Source organism: Acanthopagrus latus, chromosome 7, assembly GCF_904848185.1.
Source record: "Acanthopagrus latus isolate v.2019 chromosome 7, fAcaLat1.1, whole genome shotgun sequence".
Lineage (NCBI taxonomy): Eukaryota > Metazoa > Chordata > Actinopteri > Spariformes > Sparidae > Acanthopagrus > Acanthopagrus latus.
Window position 1 is genome coordinate 17,531,124 of NC_051045.1, and position 27,747 is coordinate 17,558,870.

Here is a 27,747-nt window from a genome sequence, read left to right on the forward strand (position 1 = left end):
TCTTTGTTTTCTACCTGTTTGAAGCTTCCATTTCATTTCGGTGGTCTCCTGTACGAGACAGTGGGAGTGCATGCCTCACAAAGACACGAGTTTTCCCGTTGACAGGTAAAGTTTAGAAAATTAGACAACCCAGTTTTTAGGGTATAACAGACAGATGTGCAGTCTGTTTACAACTGAGCAGAGGAAAGGGAAATTAATTATTCATTTTATGTATCAATCAATAAACAGTCATCTTACCTGAGCCCTTATTATTTTTAACAAATGAATGTTTGCTCCTCATTTGGGGCTGCAGCAATTAAATTCATTTCAGATTTTTCACCATATTTTTGGTATTATGTGATCATGTTTGTCTGGTGGATTTCCGGTTGGTTTATTGTTTTGGCAATAATATAACGGTGAAATGTCTATAGTGAGCACAGGGATGTTTTATGTACTTTATGATGCTGAGATAATATCTGATTATTTCAATTAATGTGGGAAACAACATAGAAAAGAAGAAACTGCCAATGCAAATATCTGGAAGCCCATTTCAGACAGTTAATTTAAATAAAACTAATATAGAGTGATTTATAAAAAATAAATGAATATAAGATAAAAAGTCAACATTTATAATTACTTAATTTAAATTTTCTTTGATTTTTTTTTTAAATTTTAAAGTTTCTTAACTCACAATTTCAACCTTACACAATTATGTTTTTTATCATGTCAAAATTAAGAATTTAATATAATTTGTAAAAAATGATATAAATGGCCTGTTTTATCTCATAAATAAAAATTGTGTCTCAATTTCAACTTTTTCATCTCATAATTTTGACTCGCTTACCTTTTATTTTAACATTTGATCTCATAATTATGACTTGTGGATCAGGGAATATATTCTATTATCATTATTATTATCATAACAATCATAATAGTTATTACTATTGTGATTGCTATTATCATAGGTAGTAGTAGTATTATTTGTTAGTCTTTTGTTAGTGTGTGCACAGAGGACAGTATAGTTTTGTACGACATGTATGTACAGTGTACACTCGGCCGGTGGCGGCCCCAGTGGCCAGCAGCGGTACTGCACATCCACCAGGACTCCGGCTGCGTTGAGTCAGTCCGCCGTAGATCTGCCGACTGGAGGGATGTGACCCCGGAACAGGACGCCCTCCTACAACAACACACCATTCAAACAGAGCACAGAAGAAAGAAAAGCTGGACCAGGAGGGGTAAGCTCAAATGTCTCATTTTCCTGACGAGCTGCACGTTGTCAGGGGATTCTTGAAACGGTACGTGTGTTTGAATCCCGGCGTTTTTACACTTCTGGCAGCGCAGCGGCACCTGGATGGTGTTTGCACCCATAGGAACTTCATACAGGCTTTTGTCTCGGGCATGCTAGCGAGCTAGCTCGGCTGGTTAGCATTGGCTGATTAGCCAAAGATAGCGCTGGTTTGGTGGAGACCAAATTAAATGTTTGTCGGGTGAAAACGAACGCGACGTGCAAGTCAGTGAGAGCACTGTCCAAACATTTTCCCACGACGGATATTGCCTTAGATTCGTTTCGAAAATGCGGTGAATGCTTGCTGCCTGCTAGCAAGAGCGCTGCTACAGTTTGAAGAGACTGCGTCCCGCAACATGATAACAGGAACCGTTCACAGTCATGTGTATCCGTCTGAGAAAACCCAACTCGTTTTCCATCTGCTGTGCTTTTTTTCATTACGAGTTTGTCTTTAAAGTTAAGTACGAGCATCGACAGACGACCCGGTGGAAAACTGCAAATCTCTGCTAACGTTAGTGCAGAAGCTCGTTAGCGTTGACGTTACAGTTGTGTTAACGTTACTTGTAGGCGAGCAGCGGTGGAGATGTTAACGTGTTTCTACTTAAACGTTTCTTAATAACAACACTTGTGTCTCCTGCTGACAAGAAAATGAGCAGACTACATGAAACAAGCCCCCGTGTAAATACAAATTAGAGACCCATTTATCCCACTCACAACACCTCCAGTCAGCCGAGGCAGTGCTCAGACTCAGAGAACATTTAAAATGCTGCTCCTGTGCATGTGCTCACTCTCTTTCAGATGGGCTTTAATGCTCAAGTTTTCGTTTCACATAACTCCTTCATTAGTTTTCTATTTTTGGATCACACCACCCATGGATGCATTGTGCCACCCTGCCTTTTACAGTGTCTACTTTCCCCCACATGTCAGATAGCTGACAACACTGAGTGGTGAAGCTGGCACCCTGCCGGCAGCAGGGCATTGATGACTGCTGCAGCCAGTGGGTATCAAGGCTTGGCCACAGGGAAGCGCTCCCAGTCCTCCTGGCAACTAGCAGAGTTGGTCATGGACCACAGTATGTCAAGCCCGCCTTAGTTTGCACATTCCCTAGCTGGTTGGATTTTTGGAGAGAAATCAGGACCCCCAGCCTTGCCTCACACCCCTCCTTGCCTCCTCACACTCAGGGCAGGTGCTCTTCGGCGCCTCTCAACCCCCCTGATCCCCGAGGGGATCTCATCAGCTGCCTGCGAGTACAGTTTGGGAGGGTGGGCTGGTTCATCTCACAACCTCTTGCTCTGCGTTTGGCACAGAAACTTGTCAGCCTGTCAGCATTATTAACAGCCCATGTAGTGGCCTGTTGTGACACGCTGATAGTAGAGCTGCTTGCGGCCATGAGTGGCTTATGCACCCTGTCCAAACAACATCACCCAGGCTTTTTAACACTATTAAAGAAAGCATTGCTATCTTTCTTGTCCACAGCTCTTTGTCTGTTGTGCATGTTATCCTGCACATTTGCATTGCATTGTATTCCTCCAAGCGCACAGATCATATAACTTTCAGATTTCTGTGCTCTGCCTTGACGCTGGCGCCTTTGAAATCTTGCAGCCGCACCCCCAAGGGACCAGCTTAAGGCAGCAGCTTCTGTTTCAATTCCTCCGAGGGACCCTCAGGAGAGGGCTAAGATGTTCAGAGATCATATGCTAGATTTAATTATGTTAGGCCTATATAGCATCATCTGTGAAAAACCCTGTTGTATCACACATGGTATCTTGGCAAAATTTGCAAAATTAGGTTGGAGCTTGTATTTCCCAGTGACTTGTATAAATGTGTTATACTCACTCTCTGTAGGTCCTAATATTAACTTACAAATTGTCACAGCAATAGTCAAACGACAGTTAAGTACACCCAGAAACCCAGCGATGAACTAAGCAGTTGAGCAGGATTGTTGGAGTTCATGCCTCACGTGGTGACAACAAGACATGACCTACTTATCAATCATGTTTTCACAATCCAGTTCATCACCATTGTCCCCAAATACTGTAGCCATTGTTGTGGGCACTGTACATGTGAGGAGATGGCTTCACACAAAGGCAGCGTGCAGACATCCAGTTAAGTCCAAGCCAGAGCCTTTCTGGCCTGTCATGTCTGCTCGTCTGGCTCATGCTGTTTCAGGACCCCATGGTGCCCTGACCTGGAGGGAGTCAGTCTGCTGGGTGTGCGGCAGGTCAAATAGTTGTTTCCTGCTGTTAGGTGATCAGACTGACATCATTATTAAAATGTCTAGAGCTGCAACGATTAATCGATCAAGCAATAAAAGAAAATTGAGACCAGCTATTTTTAAAATCGGATACATTTTTGGGTCATATTTCAAGCTGATTGCAGCATCTTAAATGTAAGGACTTCCTGCTTTTCTTTCTCATTTATGACAGGTAATGATGAGTCTTTGGGTTTTGGACTGTTGGTTGGAAGAAAGAAGCAATTTGAAGGCGATGCTTTGGGCTCTATGAAATGAGTGACAAGCATTTTTCACACATTCTTTTTCTTTTTCCATTTTATAGAATTAATTAATCAATTGAATGTGAATACAATCTGCAGATTAAGCAGTACAAAAATAATCATTTGTTGCAGCTCTAAAATTGTGGAAGGATTTGTTTTTTCTTCATAGCAATGCATTTTTCAATTGTTTGATGATCATTAAATCATGCAGAAATCCAGCAAAAGTTATTGGTTTGAGCTTCTGAAATTTAGAAAGTGAGTATTTAGTACTGCTCTCATTTTATTCCCATCATTATATAAGTTGAAAATCAACATAAGTATAAACTGGAGCGCAACAGGATAAACAGTACAACTGATGCTGAACTGTGGTGTTGAATGTGTTGTTCTGTCCTAATTTCAGCATGACTTTACTACTAGTTTAATTAGGTTTGGTGACCAGGCTATTCATCAGCAGAGGAGAGCATGTGTGCGTAAACGTGTGTGTACCTGCAGTGACACAGCTGCTCTACAGAACCAGGCCAGGTTGTTTGCAGCCCAGCTGGCAGCCACACCAGGCTTCTAGCCTTCTTAAGTTTCTCACACATTTGCTTGAGATGTTGGAGCAGCTCATGATTGAATTCGAGTTATTTTTCCTTCTCAGTTTTTCTTGTCTGTAGAGGCCATCGACCTCTCAGGGTATTAAAGAGTTGGGACTGTGAGCTGCGCTGAACTCAACTCAAAGACACGTTTGTCCATCAATCCTAAGACCTGTTTCATGTTTTTTCTGCTTGCTGCAGGAATTTGATTTCTAAAACAATCAGACATTGTGACTCATGTAAGCAGCTGATTCTTGAGGCAATGACAAGCTGGACAAGTGACCCCGGCCCTGTGTGACTTGGCCGGTGCACTGTGGCAGCAGCCTCTGCCCTTCATGGACCTCAGCAAATGTGAGGGCCTATCACATTGCATACTGTAATCTCTGGCAGCAAAGCCTCACTGCACTGTGCCCTGTCACAGTGCTGAAATGATCATGAGAAGTCTTCTCGATTGGTTTGTTTCTTAGAGACATTAATGCACACAAGATTTCTGGAATGCAGCGAACCAGAGGAACACAGTTCTCTGCCTTTTTTCCTCACTCATAGAATTAACTTAACAAGATGCATATCTGAAGACATTCATAATGATATCGAGGGATGTACAATATGGACTCAGCCAATACAATTACTAATAATTACCTGACTCTCATGGCCAGTTCCAATAAAATAATCAGTAATAGAAGCCATCATTTTAATGCACACCTGAGTGCATGAATGGCTAAGATGTAATGAGAAAAGCTGGTTTGCTTGATATTCCATAGCTGTGATAAGATTTTATATTTAAATTCGAAGTCTTTTTCCCTCTTGTGTTCTTCTTGTAAAAAAGAAGTGCACACTGGTGATGACATGTGTGGCTCTTGTCTACATTGCGTGGCTCTACACAGGTGAAGCAGTTTGACATTACAAGTGCAACATCAGTGTATCTTGTGCGTATGTTCCCTACTCATAGGGCAGGGAAGCAGATCCTACTTGTGGTACAATACAATCTCAATTAGACCTGCAACAATTAGTTGATGAATCAATCATTGATTAATTTCAAGCAAAAACGTCAAACATGTCACAAGGAATTGAGTATACTGTCATTTTTATGCTCAACCTAGAAACAAAATATATTATTTATTTAAGTACATATTTACAAAGTACGGTTTCAACCGTTATTTAAACATTTTTGTTAGTGCAAAATAAAGCTGTAACTAATCTTTTTTTTTATTGTTGACTATTTTTTTGATTGATCTTTTAGTTGTTTTCATAAAATGTTAGAACATGTTAAGAAATATCAGTCAGTTTTTCCCAAAGCCAAAGAGGACATGCCCAATACCACAAAATATTCACATTTCAGAAGCAGAGAGAAAAGAATTCCACTTTTTTCTTTTTGTTAAAAGCTGTCTGAAACCAATTAACTAGTATAAAGGTAGCTGTTGATGAATTGTTTAGTTGACATCTTATTGATAAACAACTCAACCCATCATTCTTTGATTCACAACTGATTGCAAAACAGCTGTCCATGATTTGTGTGATATGTCACAATTAAATCTTTTTTTTTAAGATTAAATATACTGTAATTTTATACACAAGGGAGAGGCAGTATTTATCAAAGTACATATGTTCAAAGTATGCTTTAATGTGTTTGTGAAAACTTGATTTATGCAGTGTATACACTTGATTGCCATGCCTGCTGGAAAGCAGAACTATTAAAATGAGTGCAGCTTATATATTTCCATGTCAGTTATGTGTCTCACCACAGATCGGAGGATTTAAGCGGGGCGTCGTTTTTTTTTCGCTTTTAGATTTCTCAGTTCATTGGGATTGATGCTGTGGTTTAACTGGGCTGCCTAGAGGGGCTCACAGAGCTCGATGTCTCAGCTCAGCCCAACATCACAACACTGACAAGAGACCAACATGGGCAGAGAGGGGGGATTAGGCCCAGATCAGCATTAAAGAAAGCCTTTGATTACGTCTGGAATATTAGCCGCATGCGTCTGACGCTGGCTGAGCATCCCCCGGGGGATTAGTGTTGAGCCAGCCCACCTCTAGAACCCAACTTCAAGCCCAGACAAAGAGCCTGACAGGATCCTTATTGTGGTCTGTGACATGATGTAACACATGTCACACAGAGGAGTGTTAGCATCAGTTTAATGCTGCTAGCAGACTTTATATAGGAAGCTTTCTCTCACAAAATCCTAGTGTAGGTTTTAATCTGTAACTATTTAACATCTTTATTATATGAAATGTAATGCTTTCCAGTTCTTTGAGAAGTCTTAATAAAAAATGATTTAATGGATGTGTCGGAGCAGACAAATAAATCATCTTAGTCTAAACTGTCAAAGAGCGGTCTAGATGGATTTGGTTGTTTGTGGCAGCCATGTTAGTCATGACAGTTCTCTCCATAAATAGAAGAGTTTGTGTTTTATGTTCCCCCCAGAGGACTTTAAACAGAAGTCAGCATGAAATGTTTAGAGACGTATGACAAATCGTGCCAGCGTCTTGAAATTAATTTATGGGTCAGTCTTCATTTTGTGTAATAGAGCTTCAGCGTTCAGTTGTTTAATCTCAAGTAATCAACGACATAACTGAGAATGAAAATAATTGTTTGCCTAGCAGCCTTACTGTGTAATGAGAAGGTAAATTATTTTAGGGACAATCTTATAAAGTCACAAAAATGGATCAACAACATTTCTGATTGATTTTTTTGTCATTGCATTTACATTGTAACATGGCAAATCACAAACATTTACTGGTTAGTACTTCTCAAATGTCAGGATTTGCTGATTTTCTATGTTTAAAATAATTTTGATAATACATTTTTTATTTGAGGGTGCCTTTCGTGACACTCAAGGTCACCTTAAATGGGATATTTTGGGGTTTGATAGTGTTGGTCAAAATAACAAGCATTTTGAAGAGCTAACCTTGAACACCTTAGAGTTTTTAGACTATTTCTTGGACAAAACAAGCTATTTGAACCAGAGCTAGTCAATGTATTGATGTTCAATTTTTACTGGGATATGAGACTATAAATGATCTTAGATTGTGGCTATCATTATATTGTGATGTCATTATGAAGTGTAGTCTTATACTGATTTTATGGGCTAAATTACAGTAAAATTATCTGTATTACTTTTCTTAAGTCTGCTCTACTTGTTGTAAATATTGCCACTTAGTCATCATACCTTTTTTTATATCAATTATATATTTTAAAAAGTACCTATATTTCTCCCTAAAATACTGTGGCAATATCAGTATCCAGGTATTTGGTCCAAAATATATATTTTTAATTCTGTCACCCAGCCTATTTATGAAGCTTTTGCAGAGATATCAAAATGTTGAGATATATATTATGTAATACAGTCCTCAAAATCGTGATTTCACCACATATCCCCCAGCTAATTTAAACCTCAAATTAAGATTTCTTATATTTCACTGTTGCTTGTACTTGTAAGTACAAAACTAGAACAAAAAACAGCTGCAGCATTCATATTGTCAAATATTGCACCTGACTCTTTGGACATTTTTGGCATTAAAATCATCTTCCACTGGACTTTACCCTGACCCAATGTGTTCAAAATATTGTAATCCAGTAGTGATACCCAGGAAGACATTATTTTGAGGTTAAGCCCATGAGTGCACTGCACACCAGGCACCCGAGTACCATCTGCCGCATTGCTGGAATTATAAACATGGTTGGAAAGCTGCTCTGTACGGCAGGATTGCATGGATGGAACTACTGGTTACATAATCATACACACAGTCTTTTATACATGTTGTCATGTGGTTCACGGAGTACCAGAATTCTAATGATTGTAGTTCTGCAGTCATTCACCTGTCAAATCAGTCATCAACAAATTCATTTTTCTGTTGCTCAATCTTAAAGCAGATACCACTCTGAAAGTTTGATGCGATTAGCTGGTAAAATTACAAATTACAACCCTCAAAGCAGTCAGCAGCCTGGGCAGAGATGTTTCTAAATATGGCCAGTTTTCAAACTTCAAAAGCAAACATCAGAAGATCAGAAATGACTCAATCATGAAAGTGGTGGGCCTATTTATACACATGATGAATGTGGAACATACTGGCCTTTTGTGCTGTAGCAGACATGAAAATCGTTAAGTTGTCAGGTCTCAAAATAAGTCTGAATATTAATGAATGTTTGTATCATCCTTGAAAATCTCAGGACGAAACAACACCTTTTGGCACTGAGAGTAAATCCTGTCTGTCAATCATGCTGCAACCAATCGTTATTTTCCTTTTCAATTAATCTGCTGACGATTTTCGCGATTGATCGATTAATTGTTTAGTCTGTAAATGTCAAATCTGGAAAGTGACCTCTTTGTCAGATAGAGCTACAACTATTAATCGATTAATGAATTTGTTGTCATCTATTGAAGGATCATTAAGTATTTTGTTAACTGCTTACTTGAGTTTGGTCATTTTTAATTAAAAGAAGTAGGAATCCTCTGATTAAAACTTCTTAAATGGTTAAATTTTCTGGTTTCTTGCATCCTCCATAAAACTGCTTTGGTTTATGGACAAAACAAGACATTTGAGGATGCCACTTCTGGCTTCGGGTAAAACTGATCAAAGTTTTTTACTGTTTTATAAATCATTTATCGATTATTCAAGAAAATAACAATAAGGTTAAGCTTTGGAATATTCAGTAATATTAATTGCGGATATTGTATCGTTTTGAACCTGTGTTATTTAAAAATGTCAAATCATTGACACTTTTGACGGACTTAATATGAGAATTGACAAACCGTACAAAAACCCAAGGATTCATTATTTACTGTCATAACTGAGCAGCAAAAGCTGCAAATCTTAACAAAGTAGCTTCCAATTAATGGCATTAATTAATTTTCTTCTGATCGATTGATCAACATATCGTTGCAGCTCTATTCTCTACATCCTCTTCATCCACTCATATGCAGTGACCGTGTCATTCCCAGTGGGGCTCAGAGGCTGGCAGACTGGTGCTCCTGAGCTGATTGATTCATTCTATGTCGTCTCACTGGTGGGTCTCTCTGCCCGGAGTCTCAGCTCTTCCATTTGTTTGAAGCGAGGAGCTTGGAGACGTGATCAAACGTGTCACTGCTGCTGATATGGAGACGCCGCTACCCTCTCCACCAACATCCCCTCAGCATCACTACCCCCACCCAGATATATTCACACACCACCAGCCAGAAGGCACACAGAGGAACTTAAACCGGCAAGCTCTCTCCATCTTTTAATGTCTGTCTCGAGTCCTCAGTGGCTCTTGAGTTAAACTACATCTGCCACTCAGGTGGAAGATGGAAGTGACCAACTAATGTATTCACTTGCTTCCACTTTGTTTGGCTGAAAACTGACAAATACACAAAGTCAAGTGCTAGTTGCTTGCAGTAAACTGCCAAAAGGTGGCTTTAATTATGAGGACTGTAGCCAGAAGCATGGTCTCCAGCTGCTCTGATCTGGATGAATCCACAAGCTCACAGTGGCACCCAAATGCAAGCCAGTGGCCAACAGTGCCCCATTCATCTTCCCCCCTCCTCCCCAGGGCTCTGAGAAGGGGGGATGGCGAGCCAGCTCCTCAATTAAATATAACCCCACATCAAACAGCCTGTCAACATGCATTAGTGGTCCTTTGTATAGATAAGAGGCCAAAATAAATTGCCAGAACTATCATAGTCACTATGGCTCCCGTAGGCTTTTTATGAAAGATTCTTAGTGGAGAACAAATCCTGACTTGCATACTGATATCCTCTCCATTAAATCGTATTTTTGTGACACCAGATTTATTTCTTTTTAAAGATTGATTTAGCTCCCTCTGTGAATTATTTTTTAGCATGTTTAGCCTTTTCAATTAGCAAATTTAGTCTGAATATCAAGCTGCACAGTCTGCCTTGTGTTGTTGGTGCGTGGCAGCAGAGATCTGATGCGACAACAACCGACCTTGATGTGTGTGTGCTATCAGAGTGGAACCCATCTCTTTTCTGTCATCCGCATTAGCTTTGGCGCTTCCTTTTATCGCCTTCTTTTCCTTCCCCTTTTTTCTCCGCCTTTGCCTATATTTTGCATCTCTGCAGACTGACAGTGAAAATAGGTCATTAGTTAGAGAATAAGAGAGGGAAGGAGCAGGCAGGGGAGAGATCTGTGTGAAAACTGCCATGCAATATTGATAACAGCCATTCACGCTGTGAAATGCCAAACCTGCTCTGTGACTACACAGAGAAAAGGCCCCAGACTTCTGATATCTCCACTGTTTGGATCATATGAATGAAGTGCTTATCACACAGGGCTGTATGTCTAAGAAGTCAGGTCTGAAAACATTAGATTATTGAAATGCAGTCAGTCTTGTATGATGTTTTTAGAAAAGTCTGAGCCTCATGTGTGCTGAAGCACTGAGATAACATGACTTACACAGTGGTTATAAATGTTGTGGTTAAAAGGCTTTTGACAAAGTTCTGTTCAGTACAAAACTCTTGTAATTCCATAGTCTTACTGAAGAACACAAATATAAAAGGAACAAGAAAAAAAAGTAAAATCACTGTTATAACTGCCTGGTTATGAGAATAGAATATGCCCACTCATATTATGCGGCTGAAACAAGTCAGTGTATAAAGTATTTTTGACTCCTAATAACACTGACTGTTTGAGTAGCTGTGACTTTTCGCAGGTCTTGTGTAACGTGGATTTGTTTGTGTGTCCAGAGCCACGGGAGCAGGGGGGATGAACCGCGAGGAGGCCCCGGGGAAGTCTCCTGAAGACATGTACATTCAACAGAAAGTGCGGGTCCTGCTCATGCTCAAGAAAATGGGATCAAATGTAAGTACATCGTCTTGACACACATCTTTAGATCAGGCCTGGAAAAAGCTTAAGGTTTATTATGTGGTCATGAAAAAGACATCTTAATTGATTTTTTATGTAATTTGCGACATTAGAATACACCATAAAATATTTTTCATAATCTCAGCACATTAGGCAGAGTGACACTTTAAACTTTTGATTAAGGGAACTTGGGAAACTGGTACCATTTTGCAATGCAATACAATAGGTGTTTGCTTTTGGCTCTTGGCTCACCTTCAAGTTTCAGTTTTGGCCCTCCCAAGGGAAAAAAAACTTGTATGACTAAAAACTACATTATTGGCGCCACACGTTGTTTGTCGCTGCCCCCTTCTGCTGTTGCTGGTTTGTGTGTGCTATTGAGTTAGCTCACCGAATGGAGCTGTCCTTGGCTTTAACTCTTTCTTAGAGGCACACTAATAAAATAGCCCAAAAAAAAGTAATATTTGTACAGTCTCCTTCCCCTAATGCCAACCTGGACAACAAGACCAGAAACCATCATTACCATGTCAACATTATATTAAAATTGAATGCCTCATTTGTTGTATTGGATGTCATCTAAATTGGTCAAGGTTCCCGGGTGGCCCTGTATAGCACTCTGCAATCCTAAGGGGATACACATTTGCTATCAAATCTAACATCACTGAGAAAATACTGCTGCCTGATTTTGTGTGTCTGCATAAGGCAGACCAGATTGCAGCTCCAGCGCTGCATTTTCTGTTAAATTCAGGTACAAAATGCTTTTGACAGAGTGGAGGAATTGAGCAGAGATGAACTAATTAACAGCCTCAGGAGAGCACAAAACCTGCCTGCGTTCTAAATGACAGCAGGTTTACAGAAACTAGGATGTTGTGCAAACCTGCCAACCTTCAAACCTTTTTTTTTTTTAAAGAAGATGACAAGCAGATTTAAATACTTGTATATGCAGGGTTTTTATTTTTAAACCAGTGTGGAGGACAAAACAGTCAGAGACCCATCCCTCCTTACACTCATCACTCTGTCTTTTTGAACAACAGACACAGTCTACAGTCTGCATGCAGACATCAGATAAGAGTTCCATTTTGTCATTTGGGCATCTACAGTTGGCTAAAATGAGAACCTTGAAATGAGGCATGATTGCCCAGCCAGTGTGCAGTCCTTCAGATAGTATTGCCCAACTGTTATATGGTAAATTACTGATGAAAAAATCTCTTAGATAAATTATGTTATTACAAATTCCCATTACATGTGTAAACACTGGCATAATTATAAATATTCTATGTGGAATAACCCAGTCTCAATTCTTCTGTACGTCAAATATGTTTCTATTCCAAACAGAAGTGTAGGGTTTGTTGCTATAATTTATATTTTTATACAACTGGGTCTTGGTTTCCAGTCAACAACAACATGGCTATAAACACTTGTCACCACGACATTAGAAGATGCTCTACTTTCAGTGACAGACTTTGTGATTGTTATTGCTGCAGCAGAATTAGTTTTCTCCGTAGAGTCTACCAAAAGCTCTTTCCCTTTCTAAATGGACAGAACAGGTAAATGTGTACCAAAACACAAAAGGACGGCAGAAAAAACAATGTGAATAATTTATGTGAAGATATATTTTGGATCCAAACTGTCACCTGTTTACCTCTGGGAGAATTGATTTTTATTGAGATTTGATTGCACTAATCGGCATGATAATAGTATACTTGACTACTCATGCAAAGTAAAAAATGTTGTTCTTGTTTACTCCACTTCAGCTTACACCAAGTGAAGAGGCTTTTCTCCGGAACTACGCAGGTGTGGTCCACAGTCAGATGAGCCAGCTACCACAGCACAATATAGACCAGGGTAAGGCTGCGCGCGCACACACACACACACACACTAAAATTGTTTCATGTGTGAGTTAGTTGTATTTACTATGCAGGGTAATAGCGTAAGTTTGTATAGTTTTAGCTTCAATATTTAGATTTTTTAAGGTATGAGGATAAGAGGTGTTGGGTAATGGTGGGTTGATATATGAAACACTTTACAGTCGCTCATAAAAACACCACATTCGCAGGTCATAGAAGTGCTGAAAACAAGGGAAAATCCCTCCATATATACACACACGTACTCACACACTGCTCCTCTGGAGTCGTTACACCAGCACACCCAACGGATTGCCTGACTGTGCACCGGGCCGACTCAGCGGCCCACCAGTGCTGTGAGATTACTCACACAGCAAACAGTGTCACTGACTGGAAATGAGTGACTCATCCTCAGCATGAGTGCATCACCAGTTTCACCCCTGCTTCTCACGAATAGTTGCACAGAAAGAGTACACAGTTCAGATATTAATGTATGTGTTTGGTGAAGCAAATCACAGTTCATTTCATATATGTCATTATAAGTATCCGTTTGCTTTTTAATGTTAGATGTGATAGCCTTGCTTCTTCAGGGCACCAGAGGGTGCTATTAAGCTTATTTTAGTTCCTCTATAGCTACTATGTTTTTAAACCACAAGAGGGCGCCACAGTAAACAAAATGCCGTGTGTGCAGAGGCACTGCAGTTACCCGAGAAGGCAGCAGAAAATTGTTCCAGATGATTTTCTCTTAATTGATTTATCAGCAGCTTTCCAGGCTCAGCCCAAACACACCATGAGGTAGGAGCCCTACTGTCTTCCTTTGGCAAACCTGCTGGGCCCTCAGTCTCGTTTAGTCCCATATGATACTGGTTCCTCAGGGGAACGTAAGTCAGGGGAAAATTGCTTGCGACACTTACCTACGGTGCAGTGTTATGTCTCCTTCTGCATGCCCTTCTGTTTCAAGGAAACAATCAGCGTTGTTTGAATTGATAAATCTGTGGTTTTCATTTTTGAAGGATTAGGTTTATCATTTTAGGGTATTAAGGAGGCAGGTAAAGGCACAATGACTTTGTCTTCTTGTCCTCCCCTGATGCTATTATCATCTTTGTTTAAACCTGCAGGGATTTAAACTGTGTTGTCATATTCTGACTCAACTGCAATATTGGATGCATCATTGAAATTTTATTTGCAGTGCTTTACTTCATCAGGTGTTGCATCCGATAGGAAAAATCAAATTTTAAGAAGTGAGATCAGTACTGATTAGAAGTCATTATTTGGAAAAGGATGTTTTTCGTTCTAACTACAGCTTCATGGTCAGTTTGTGCAGCATACCTCCGTTCTCTACCTTCGTTGCCCTTAAATCAATACAGGACTCCATGTCCGTGCCATGTCAATACCGCTAAGAAGAGCCTCATTAATTATGGACGATATGCCACGTGAAAGGTGCTCCGACTATGCATTATACATCACAGACACATTTAGTGTCATTTGGCAGCCTGCCGCCTCCTCGGTGTGCCAATAAATAATTTGTGGTCTGCATCTTATCTGTGATTAGGCAGCTTGGAGATAGCTGAAAGTTAATCACTTTTAAACGCTGCACTGAAGGACAGCAGTTTGTAGGTATCAGCACATTCAGGGATCCTTTGGAGGTGATGTGAAGAAGTTCATTTATTTGAAAAGGGAAGTCCACTATTTGATCTCATTTACTCTCAGTAATGGGGGGATCGTAGATGATGATGATGATATTACCTAACAACTTGCACACAATCAGTGTGCCTTTTAAAACATAATTTTTCTGAAGCACAGATCTCAGATAACCAATTACCAGAGCTACAACGATGAGTTCACCCTTTGGCTAGTCGACTGGAAGAAAGATAATTGCTAACTATTATGATAAATTAAATGCCATTACCGTCATTTATGACAATAAATGAAGAGTCTTGAGGTTTTGGCTTGTTGGTTGGTTGTGATTGTTTTTTGCTGCAGTAGAATTAGGATTTATCCAGACAGTCTACCAACAGCTCTTTCCCTTTCTGAATGGACAGAACAGTAAAATATTCCTGTTAGTCTAAAATGATAAAAGGGAGCGATGTGTACCGAAACACAAAAGGAGGGCAGAATTGTTGATTGTTGGAAAATTCTTTGGCCAATTTGGGCTCAGGGAAATTGATATGAACATTTTTCACAATGGTTTGATATTTTGTAGACTAAACAATTAGTCATGAAAATATTCAGCTGGTTATGGACACACAATTTTCCACACAGGATCAATAAAGTATTCCTAATTCTGATCAGTTATGAAAATAATCATTAGTTGCAGCTCTACTAATTAACAAACATGTTTTTTAACAAATTAATTAACACATTTCTGAAACATTAAAAAGATAAAATGTATACGACTTCTTCTTTTGTAGTAGTTGCATTGCTATCGTGTCATGTTCTGACAAATTGCCAGTGGCAACATTATTCAGCCTCTAGTGAATTCAGCTGAATTTTAAAAATGCTATGTTACAACAGGAAACAACACAGCACCATTCTAAGTTATAATTTACAAACATAGTCATAACGACTAACTAACCTTTGGCTTTTTCTTGGGGTGTTGCTGTACCTAAATGTCGTGCTTGCCCCACTCAGATTGGGCAGCCACTCACAAAGTGTAGTGACAGTTGTTTGTCTGGGTCTGTATCCTTAATGTTTTGGCACACTGCAAGTCCACCTTCAGGCCTCATTCCGACATGGTTGATTTCTGCAGCACACTCTGAGCTTAATTTTATTTTTTTCCTGTGCAGGATAGTATGAAAAATGTTTTCAATTTTTGAGTGACAGTTAAAGGAATGTTATCCAGTGTTCACTGTGTTTCTTTGTAGTTGACCCTCACTGTGCTGTAGCCAGACAAACTCTTTCTGTGACGAGCTAGCAAAGGTTGATTGTCTGTGTCTAGGTCACTGTTAAATGTCAGATGGCTCTAACCAGAGATTTTTTTCAGTTTCTATCCAGCCACGCAGAGGACAGTTTAAACATGCTGATGCAGGATGCTCTGATACCAGCACCCTCAAGGGTCTCAGGATGGAGTGCTAGTGTCACGTGTCAGACATGGACTCATCGATCCAGTGACTGCACGCTTAGAGGGCGTGGAGGGCACTGTGATGGAGTGAAGACACACTCACATATTGATTAGTTTAAATCAAGGCCAGGCTTAATTCAGGAAATGTTAAAAAGAAGTGTAGGTGTGAGAGCATCCAGAAGCTAATCTGACAATTGTTTAACATTACTGCTGCTGTCAGATTAACATATTCCGATAAGAAACACATTCACATCTGATCAGACTGACTGGAAAACACAAATGATTCCCCAAATCTGGTTCCTCCCTGTAAGAAACAAGACAAAACCAACTTGGGGGTTGCCACTCACATTCCTTCTTTTAAGTCTACGGGTCACTGAATTTGCATTTCAGATGTTTTAATTGGCTGATTACCATACATGCAAATTTAGATTTTTGTTTTGCAATTTTAATCAGACCAAAGAGGAATTCTCTGCTAAAGGCTCTGGCAAGGAAAAAAAAAAAAAAAATATATATATATATATATATATATATATATATATATATATATATATATATATATATATATATTATATATATATATATAATATATTATATATATATATATATTTTATATATAAAAAATTCCCATTCAGCTTTCTACCTTGATGTAGCTAAATTTTGGTGCCGTGGAGGACAGTGGGCGAGCAGGATGCTGTATGATGTGATGTGATGTGATTGTTATTATGATTGGAAATGAAGTGTGAACTTGTTTAGTGAAGCCTGGCTTCATGAAGCGTGTTTCATAGTAATTGGTCCTCTTTGGGCAATACTGAATAATAACTGTCTCTCTCTGTGGCACAGTAGTTACAGCATAATATGTGGAGTACCGATGTTTTGTCTTTATAATCAGGCTGCTGTTCTGCCCGTCGTTTAACTTATTCACAGCTTCCCCACTACTGACATCATGTCACTTTAAACAATGCGGTTTGTCAGAGCCACACATAAAGCCAGCCATCTCAGGACTTGTTATCCTGTCTGATTTGGTGAGGAAAGTTTACTCCTCCCAGAAGGACGTCTGAGGGCTTCAACAAAAGAGGATAGACGAGGAGGCGTTGCTATAGCAACCTCAGTTGTCCCAGGAAAGCCAACCTTCCCTGTGGGCTTTAGTGTTGTTGCGACGTGCTACATCGGTAGATTGGAGCAGGTGTCATTAGGGGGCCTGGAGGCAAGCTGGAGTGCTAATTACACAGGCAGAGTGTGACATTCCAGTCTCTCTCCGTCAGTTCCATCAATTCTTACAGAAATACAGCTACTTGTGTTTCAGATATTACTGCAGTCCTGAGCAATCGATACACAATCTTGTTCTTTTTGTCTGTGTCACAATGACGGTATCATACAATGCTTACACCTGCTTTTTAAAGTGAAAGCCACACGACACGGAACAAGGACCCACCTTTGTTTTGCAACTTGGCCAAGGCAGAGTGGTATCGATTCTGACTTTATCCTGTTCCTTACTGCAGCATGAATCCGAGCCAGAGACTGAGATTTGAAGCCTCACACCTACCTCATGCACTGAAACACAGGCACACTGTTATCCCTCTCAAATGAGTCAATAGGCATTTGGTTGTATATTCAAAATGCTAAAGGATTGTTTCCTATTCTGATTTGCTGAAATGGCCGAATTCCTCTCTCCTCCACTGGTAACACAAACCAACATTTTATACAAAACTGATTGAGTTATGGAATTGCTCCATCCCTGAAAATCTGTTGACTAAAAACAAATGTACTCCCTTGATGCGGTCACTAAAATGTCAAATTAATTAAATCCACTTATAAAGGGTACATATAGAAAAAATAGAGAAAACTGTGAAGTGAAACTTCTGCACAAATCTGACTCCGTGGAGTCATTCATTTGCATAAGTTATCTCCTTAATTAGATTATTTTAGTTCCACATTCTCTCTTTATTTGCGTAACAGATTTTATGGAATACGCTGCTATTGCTATCTTTTTTGGTCAGTTTCATCAAATGTAATCATGACAAACATTTGGCTACAACTCATTAGAATAGGCAATTAGACTTAAAATCAGAATTATTATTAACTTTTAGTTAACCTGGTAGCAGTCTTTTAAAACGTCCACCAGGCCAAGTAGATGTTTAAAATACCAGCAAAAAAAGATCAGTCAGCTGCATGAAGTGGAGATGTCTGAACTTACAATAACTAAACTGTTCAGTTATTATAAAGAAAAAAAGGATGTAAAATAAAACAGATGCTTACAAAAATGTCTTAAAAAAGTGAATGGAGCTAATTCCCCAATCATCAGTAGTCATCTATACCTTAAATGCACTGTGTAAACGAAGATCCCCTGTGTTTGTTGACATGTTTAGCGGGACCACACGCACTCCCCCGTTGTGTGTTGTGCTTCTTAACCCACCCCTGCTGTCGTTGTCATGTGGGGGGAGGATCCCATGTCTTTATCCTCTCAGCTGACCCTGCACAGATTGTGACCTCAAATGCTGCTGCCGCTCTGACTAATAACTCAGTGGTTCATCACTGCAACACTGGAGTCATCGTATGGCTGCAGCTTCTCTGCTTATTCAGACTGAGGGGACTCGAGGGATAAAGCACGTTGCCTCCAACTTCAAACAAACTCCCTTTGGGTTAATTTCACAGCTCTCTTATCCTCACAGGTTTCAGTGGAACGTTGTGTTTTCATGTATTAATTTCAGGCTACCTTTTCTCTGCAACATATTGATTTAAAGTCCCTCAGAAGTGTGAAGAGAGACTTTGTTGCCTTGTGAATTAGTTCAGGTGAATAGATGAATGTTCCTGCTTTTGGTGGGATGAAGCCGGGCTGCAATTGATAGTTATTTAGTTTTAATCACTATTATTATTATTATTATCAGTAGTAGTAGTAGTAGTAGTAGTAGTAGTAGTAGTAGTAGTAGTAGTATTAATAATAATAATATTGTTATTGATCAATTCAGTGTTTCATCTGGTAAATATCAGAAAATTATTAGCTGTGCTAAATCAATTCTGGCCAAACCAATATCTAGACCTAAATAATGCAAATGTGTGACTCTTTGATGTAGTGTGATGTAACAAAGTCATGAAATTAAAGGCAGGACTACTGGTGAGGTGTTTTCTGTGGGAGAGAGGAGGTTCAGTGGGTGCGGACTTTGACCTTTTTAAGTTTCGATATCTATAACATGCACAAGAACCCTTACTTAAAAGTGAAGGAAAGTGTAATGGGTCTCCTTTTAAAAATTGATTCTCAACATTATGACCAGCTGTAACAATTCAAGACTTGCTGCCTTTACATTCCTCAAGGCTGAATCAATCGGATGGCGAAATGTAACACTGTTAACAGATGAGTCCTGTCGACTCAGTTTTGGTGAGGGTCGCAGAGCGTGAGCAAATATAATGCAAGTATATTTTTTATATTTTGGATAATTTTAAATACTCAATATTTTAAATGCACGAAATAGTCACACAGAAATAAACTGAGAGTTTCTCATCATTATTAAGCACAAAGCTGAAAAGAAACTAGATCTGTTCATTTCTGCTTTCTATTTATAACCACTGTGTATTATTTCTTCCACACAAAAACACTTTTACAGTGAAACAGTTTAACCTGTGTGCTTTTCCTAGAAAGCTCATTTCTGTAATGAAGGAGGGGGCTCTTCTTAATTTGAAAGTATTTATGGAGGACAAATCAGATGACATGGCTGTTGTTGCTGGTTTTTATGTAATCCACCATCCTGAGCCTCTTTGTTTACCCCCCATCAGGCCGGGTGAGGAGGGGATCAGTTCACAGTGGAGGGAGGGGCCAGAGCCGCATCTTAACAACCTAAATGATCTTTGCTCACAGGCAGCAACATTAGATTTTTTTCTGTCGCTAGGCAACTGCTTTGAGGGACCTGACATTTCCATTGTGTTCGCTAGAGCTTGTTTGTGTGTATGTTTGTGTGCGCGTGTGTGTGTGTGGCAGGGCGAGGTCCAAACATGACTGTCAGGCAAAGTGCTCAAGTAAAACATATATAGCCCTGCCATCTCCAGCTCTGTGGATGTATTTTGAGAGCGTTTCTGCTGGTCACTGGGCTCCAGTTACACACAGTCCAGCATGTCCTTCCTCCGAACTGCCCGTTATACAAGGGTGAACTCCTTCACACAAAATGATTCGGACTGGCATTTATTGTGATAAATGGGTGTTATTGCAAGTCCGAAACATCTCGAGCAGCCGTGCTACTCAGCTGCGGTGCAGTTTGGGTCGAGTCCCTATTGTGTTGTATTACATAATTGTCTCTTGTTCAAGCATCATTATCGGTACATGCTGTCTCGGAGCAGATGAGATTTGTGTTATTAACTGAAGTCAAGCAGCGTCTTTGCCAATATTTTTCTTCATCTCTACCTTATTTTTTTTTTATCCCGGTGCTTCTTTCGCCGATTGGCTTTCTCTTTGCCATAACCTCATTTGGTGAGCCAATAAGGTCCCATGGGAAGAGAAACATGAAAGTTCCCATTAAAAAGCGTTCTTCCCCCCCCAAAAAAGCCTCGATCTCAGCAAGCTCTCGGCGACCTGAATAGAAACACGCTTATTATCTTCCTCCCAGAGATAGCCAAATGAAGCACAAAATTTAGTGGAGGGTCTGTGCTGTCTGATGTGGAGGGTCCGCCCTTTGTGCCAAATACAGTCCCCGGCCTACTTTCATATCTCTACAATAATTAAATCTAACAAGCACTTGAGGGCTGTGATGAAGAGTTCTTTTTTTTTTTTTTTTTTTTTTTTTTTTTTTATAGCTGACATGCACAAGGCGCCGTTCGGAAATCTTCTCAACCTTCTGCAAAGGCGTGGAACGCGGTGTTAATGATCTTTATGTGATCATAGCTTGTCAAATGTTGTAATGCAGTACACGATCGCGCTTACCTTCGGCTGTGGCACCTCGTTGTCATTTGCTCTCCTCTTCTGTCTGTTTTTAATTAAGGGTTTGAGGGCACTAGAAATTCTGCTGTATGTGCTCTGTGTTCTCGTATATTCAAAATCAGTTTCCATTACCAAGAAGCAAATGCAGTTCACCATGCTGCCAAGCATGACAGTGCAAGAGGGATTTTAATGCTTCGTACTTTATCTGGCAGGCACATTTTTAGCTCTCCTTAGCTTTGCCTTGCCAAAATAATTAGGTCTATACAGAGGAACAGTTGGAAATATGAGGCCCTGAAAGAGCACTTTGTATTTTGTGTCATGTTACTCAAATAGAATCGGAAAATCTATATATGTGCAGAAAAAAAACTGTCTCAGCAGGTGTTGGCAGCCCCAGATGACTTGATGAATCACAGTTGGCAAAAGACTAACGAACGATTCCTTTTTAAACAACAGCCAGCTGACGAGGTCTTATTTGTGTAGCAGGCAGGATCCATTAGTTGACTCAACCCAGAAGAGGCTGTAATTATCGATTTGTCCTCATTAACTTGGTAAAAGTGAAAGAAGCACTAAAGGAGTAGAAAGAAATCAAACCATCTATATTTTAGATAGCCTCGACTCTTTTCTTTGGGCTCATAGAGTCTTATTCCACAGCTTAGTGAGTTAATATCACCTTCTGTAATCTAGCATTGTTTACTGACAGATAATCTTGCTCCTAACGGTGCTGAGCTGCAGCAGCAGAGGAGACTGAACAGTACTGAAGCCTCAGATCTAAGTGTTATCATGGCAGAGCAGGATGCTGCCGTCAGCAGGCCACTCAGCGTGTTACAGTATCTCTTGTCAGGGCACTGCAATGGCTCCTCCACAACAGGTGAACATGCCAGTCTATGAAATTACCTGAATGCACCAAAAGGATTTCCATGGCGGTGTATGCCCTCTCAGCTTTAGAGTCACAGCTGACAGGATTTACACGATACTGACAGGATCCAAAGACTTGGAGAAAACCCTGCTCGCTTCACACTTTGAGCTAAAATTTGTTTTGGGTGATCAGTGGATAATTCAGACAGGTCTGGGATGCCTGTAGACAGGAAAAGCAGGGTAGTTTGAATGCAAATACGTCCATGATCACACTGAGCAGCCTTGTTTGTACACGACAAATGTCCCACACTGTCCTCTTCTGTATAGCAGTTGTCATGCAGACAAGAAATATGAGTAGAAAAGCAAAATCTGATCCTAGTTGATTACTTACCACACATTTCAGTACATTACATCTCTTCTGAGTGTTTCTCTCAGTGGGGTGTGTGTGTATGTTCACACCCAGTATCGATGTGAAGCAAAGAGATGAGATACTTCCTCTTAGTCATTCAAGTAAATATAACTTCTCTGCTCTAGGTAGCAACACCTTATCTCAAACTAAACTGAACTTATCAGAGGCAATTATTGAGTCAGCTGGGATCAAAGTTTGCTCTCAGTGTAAACACAGAAACAGACGCACAGCTAGAAACGAGGGCAACAATAAACTGAACAAAGAAGGTAAAGAATGATGATAAATAAAAAGGATACGAATTATGAATGTGCACAACTTTACAATAGCACTGAAAAGAAAGTAGAGAAGGGAACATTATGAAACAGATTTTGGCTTGGATAATCAACTGTAACACTTAATCTTCCTGAAATCTTTGGTGCAAGACTTTTGTATACAAATGAACCATCGGAGGCCTGATCCTAATGCGTCAAAGCTTCAAAGCTTCAACCGTTGCCATGGTGATCGACGTCCCGAAACAGTTTTCAAATGCTTTGTTTTTGTTTTGCTTTTTGACAAAGGAGGCGTTGCGTTGGCTGCACCAAAATGAGCCAGAAATGGAGCTCTTCTCTTGTGTCAAATCACATTTTAAGCAAGGCATTAAATCCTCAAAAGCGATCTTTGGGGCAGCCCTGTACATCTATTAGATACAAGCCCTTGTTCAGCACATCCACATAATGCTGATTAAGCCAATCACCACAAGGTCAGTTGGTGTGTATTTCGATGTATGCGAAGCAAAGATTGGTTTGCCAAAGCTGAAAGGGAGACAGTCAATAGTGACAGTAGGTTACAGCAAATGGGAGAAATACGTCTTTGTGTAATTACTCCCACTGCCAAAGGGGGAGACAGAGGTCTCACACTGCAGGTTTAAAAACTCCATTCACAACATCCACAACAGTGAGAGCAAACTAGATGGTCCTTGTTTTTTTTTTTTTTTTTAATAATGCCAGTTTTTGTCACTTGGTCTTGTCGCAGAAGAGCATGTTAGATGAAATTCACCAACCAAGTAGCTTGCATTTGTCTGGAGGACTTACCTGTCCCTTCTGCCGTCACTTCTCAGGTGCAGAGGACGTAGTGATGGCGTTCTCACGGTCAGAGACGGAGGATCGGCGCCAGTGACCCTCGGCCCCCCCTCCCTCTCATTCCACCCCACTGCATCCCACCCCGCCCCCTTCCCACCCCGCACGTGATCCACAACAACCCAAACTCCACAATCACGTCACTGATGAGCTCAGGAGAGGAGGGGCACCCGGGAGGGACGGAAGAGGAGGGGAAGAGACACCAGGAGGTGGCTGCCTCACTCTCCCCCAACCTTTTCCCCACCCCCCGACTCCTCCTCGTACAAGCTGGCACACCATTACCTGAGATGCACTCAAGTGCTTCACTGTGGGTTGAAGCCTTGGCAACAAGGCAGTCAGTGAAAACACTCACAGATTGTGTGGATGAATATCAAATGTAGTTTTTTTTTTTTCATTTTGATGGGTTTTGTATTATTTCGTCTGTGTTGAGACTTTAGGCAGTGTTACATGTTATATCTGCTGTGGTCGCTGGAGGAATTGACCAGTCAGCAGCTGATTGAAGCAAAGAGAAATATAGTTTTGGTCAAGCAGCGAATGTGATGATCGTTAGGGGAGAGATTTTAATTATTTCTGCTTACCCTAATGGGGCTGAAATTGTTTTTGATTTAGCTGTTTAGTTATGAAGGCTTTTTGTATTCTGTCACACAAGGGGCCTCATTTATAAATATTTCATGTGTATAAAAAGAAGCGTATGTCTCCCACGCAGGCAAAGTAGTCAAATAAAAGCCAATGTGTTAATGATTCCTCTCAGATAATTATTTTCACTTTAGATCAAATTCTGGCCTGTTTATTTAATCGCCTTTGTGCAGCAGAGGGTCAGCTATAGAAGCCAGATGTTCCGGTGACATCGATCTGTTTTTCTTAATCAGTTTGCAGCTACAGGATGTTCTTTTCTGCATCAATCTTGCTCATTTGGCTTTCTGATCATCTTTTCTTGAGACATACTAGAAATATAAACAACAGCAAAAGAGAAAAGTTTAACATCCTCAACGTTTTCTCTATTTCTTCCTCTGCATTTGCAGAGTTATTCTCAAGTACGAACGCTAGAATGTCGTGCTGATTGATGTGTGTATTAACACTCACAACAGACCCGCCATTAATCCTTCATGTTTAATTGTAGGAATTAACAGGGCGGGATGATGACGCTGGTGTCATGACTGATGTGATTTTCTAAGTTAAGATGAGCGCTCTGAGTTTTCCCTTCTACGCACACTTTTTTTTATAAATGAGGCCTCGTTTGTTCTTCTGCTGCTTTATTTTGAACCTGAGGCTGTTGAGAGTGCAACAGTGCTTTTCTCCTGAAGAGAGCACAAGAATTAAAAAGACACTAGCAGATATAATCACATGAAACACAGGTGTACACATTCTCCCTAAACACACACTGGTTTTGGGTTATTGTGACATGTAAAACCTTTTTTTTTTAATTATTATTGTACAGATAGTTGGAAAAATACAATAATGAATTGATTGTGCCAATTGTACTTTTGTTGTTTTTTTATCTATAAGATAAAAGTAACATAATGATCGAGACAATTGATAAGAGACAAGTTGTAGTTGTAATTTATTGTTTACTGAATTGACTCCCAGTTCCTCCAACGCATCATTAAAGATGGAGAACCAGTAGATAGTGAAGTCCTAACATGAGTCGCTCCTTTGTGTCATCAGCGGCGGCTCTTTGTTCACACTAAAACACACAAACTCTAATTTTTTTTCTACCTGTAACTAAACATAAGAACTGTGTGCTATTTCTGACTGTACTGTATCTCTTGCACTATTACCGATGGGATATCTGCAAAAAATACATTTTGATATTTAGCACAGAGATTCTATGTTTGTTTCAATGGATAAAAGAAACCTTTGTAACCCTGTTTTTATTCCCTCTGTGACTTTAAAAAAGAAAAGAAAAAAACAAACCTTCTCTGTGTTAATTGACTCAACTGGAATAGCTCGAATGAAATATTTGTTAACAATCGACATGTTTTTCTAGTGACATGCTCAATATTTAATGTGTTTTAAGTACAGTTTGTTAACTTGTATAACTTAAAATAATTGTACCGTAATGTTCTGAAGCCAAGCATGTCTGCCTCGTGGTTTATAATGTTCATTCGAGTGGAGGATCTTTGAAGCCTCGCCACAATGACCATTGTTTGTACATTCTCGACGTTCGTGGAAGCTACTAGCTCTTTTAAAATGTTTCAGAAAAAAAAATACAAATCTTTTTCTCTTTTTTTTTCAAATGGGTAAACTGTTATCCATTTTTATCTTGTTGGCAATAACTTCTATTTGAATGTCCTCAGCAATCATCGCAAATGTAAACAGCCAACAGGTGTGTCACGCTGACGAAGACGTTTGTCTTTTCATGTTTACTTTTGTTTTAAAACATTCTTTATTTGTCTATGCATTTTTTTTTTTGTCCTCTAAAAGGCGTCTTACTGTACATTTGACCTATCAGGGTTGTTCTACAGCCTTTTGTTCAAGTCGTGGATGAATGAATGTGTCTATGTGTGTGTGGGTGTGTGATCATCATTGAAAATGCTACCGGTTTTATTTTCAGCATGCTGTTGAGTTTGAGTAGGATCGATGTATCTTTTTACTGTGATGACCTGACGTTGCCTAATTGTCCTTTTTTTGTTGATTTTTTCTTTTTTTTTTCTTTTTGAGTTTTTTTTTTTGTGTGTGTTGCCTTTGTATTTTTATTTTTCTCTCGGTCGACATCGACTAGTTGGTTTCGTTTTGTATGGCTGCTGACCATGTCTTGACTTAATGCTTCCAAATCCTATACCAACTGAACCATTAAAGATATTTTAAACAGTGACACGCTGCTTTTTCTTCTTTTCTTCATAATGAACTCTTCAAACAGACAAGCCCACAAATGAGAAACTCAGAATAGCTGCCTGTCTTCAGACGCGACCTCATGCTGGGCACTCAGTGGGGTGAAACAAAGAATTCAGCTAAATCACAAGGCTGAAATCATGGTTTCTTTGTTCCTCTTATCTGCATGTACAGAAGAAAATGATCCTTTTGTTCAGTCTAGATCAGATAAGTCAAAAATGCAGGATGTATATGAAGACAAGTCTATATTGATGAACTTTTATTTTAAATCACATACATGGACACAAATGGTGATTAAAAGTAAAATCCAAATTAGCATTTAAATTTAAAGCCAGTGAATCAACTAGAACCACTGTATATTTTATACATTTATATAGGTCTGTCCAATTTTGGAAATCAGGGTTTTTTCTTTTTGCTCAGCTCTGACCTGACCTATTCTAAAAGGAGGGGGGACTAAAGAAGGGTTATTATCCCAAGAACTTTTGGGGGGTTTGTAGAAACCACTTCATTAAAGGGATATTCCAGTGTAAATTTAATCCATGGTCTAACACACAATGACACCAAGTAAGACCCCCCCTCGAGAGAGAGAAGTTTTCCGACCACTAGCTTACGTAGTTTCAGCAACCTCAGAAAAGACCCAGATGAGTCGATCACCGAGTGCAGTTAGAAATGTTCAGTTCCGTTCTTTTCCCTGTCAGCTCTCAATAGTAACTGTTATAAACTGATAGGCAAGACACATATGAACTTTGATTGCATTTCCATGGAGTAATAATCTTACAGTTTCATCACTGAGCTGCGGAACTCTACTGCACTCGGTAATCGTCTCGTCAGGGCTTCCCCACAACAAGGAAGCTGCTGCAGGAGAGTGGTGAGTTGTGTTCTCTTTTCAATAGACATTCGGCTAAGCTAGCTGCTGTTTGATGCTTCGAACTATGTGCTGAGACCCTATTTGTACTGTTGCTGAAGTTTGGTGCTGTTCTGAGCGTTATTTGTGGCTTTTTGATGGCGGTTTCTTACTGGAGGTGTATACTGCAGTGTATTGTTATCGTGTGGTCTTTTTCTGAGGCTGCTAAAACTACTTAAGCCAGTGGTCGGAAAAAAAAAAACGTTCAAGTAGTCAACCGTGATCAGACTATGAAAAAAATGTGATAAAAGTTAAATAATCCTATTCCTCCTTCTGCTGGGGAGCCATTACGCCCCATTCAGGGAGCTCAGTTGGTCCCCAGATCCCAGTTTGAAAGCCACCATAAAGATTCAGTCATTTAATGATCCTATTTCCACGCCGGTAGCTCTCATACATTCAAACACATCACATTCAAAGACTCGGCATCATTATCTCAGACCGACAGTGACAGCACTGGCAGCTCACTCTGCGGGACTGTGACATCTTAACTGCTGTAAATCTACATGTCGGTTTAAGGACGTTTACCTCGTCACATAACTATGACGAGCTACTGTCTCGTGCGTGCTGCTGTCAGGTGCTCGGGCAGATGTCTAGATTCAGTGCTGCCTGGTCATCAACGTGGAAACGGGCCTCCGTGTTATTCTTGTGCTAATGATCAGCATCTGCTCACTGTTCCCCTCGCTGTCTCCTCACAGAT

At 39.9% G+C, this 27,747-nt stretch overlaps 1 protein-coding gene across 1 annotated transcript; it reads left to right on the forward strand.

The window, feature by feature from the left end:
• Window positions 1–1,056: 1,056 nt before the first annotated feature.
• On the forward strand, window positions 1,057–26,129 carry ctnnbip1 (catenin, beta interacting protein 1). Its single transcript, XM_037105408.1, has 4 exons — window positions 1,057–1,214; window positions 11,013–11,127; window positions 12,882–12,972; window positions 23,296–26,129. Exons 2-4 carry the CDS (start codon window positions 11,032–11,034, stop codon window positions 23,352–23,354), a joined length of 246 nt encoding a protein of 81 aa, XP_036961303.1. The 5' UTR covers window positions 1,057–1,214; window positions 11,013–11,031; the 3' UTR covers window positions 23,355–26,129.
• Window positions 26,130–27,747: the final 1,618 nt, after the last annotated feature.

Excerpts from the sequence above, each read along its gene's own strand:
- ctnnbip1 (XM_037105408.1), top strand. The coding sequence starts at position 11,032 with ATGAACCGCGAGGAGGCCCCGGGGAAGTCTCCTGAAGACATGTACATT. Across the intron at positions 11,128-12,881 it reads TCAAGAAAATGGGATCAAAT|CTTACACCAAGTGAAGAGGC; the intron begins GTAAGTACATCG and ends ACTCCACTTCAG. Across the intron at positions 12,973-23,295 it reads ACAGCACAATATAGACCAGG|GTGCAGAGGACGTAGTGATG; the intron begins GTAAGGCTGCGC and ends GTCACTTCTCAG.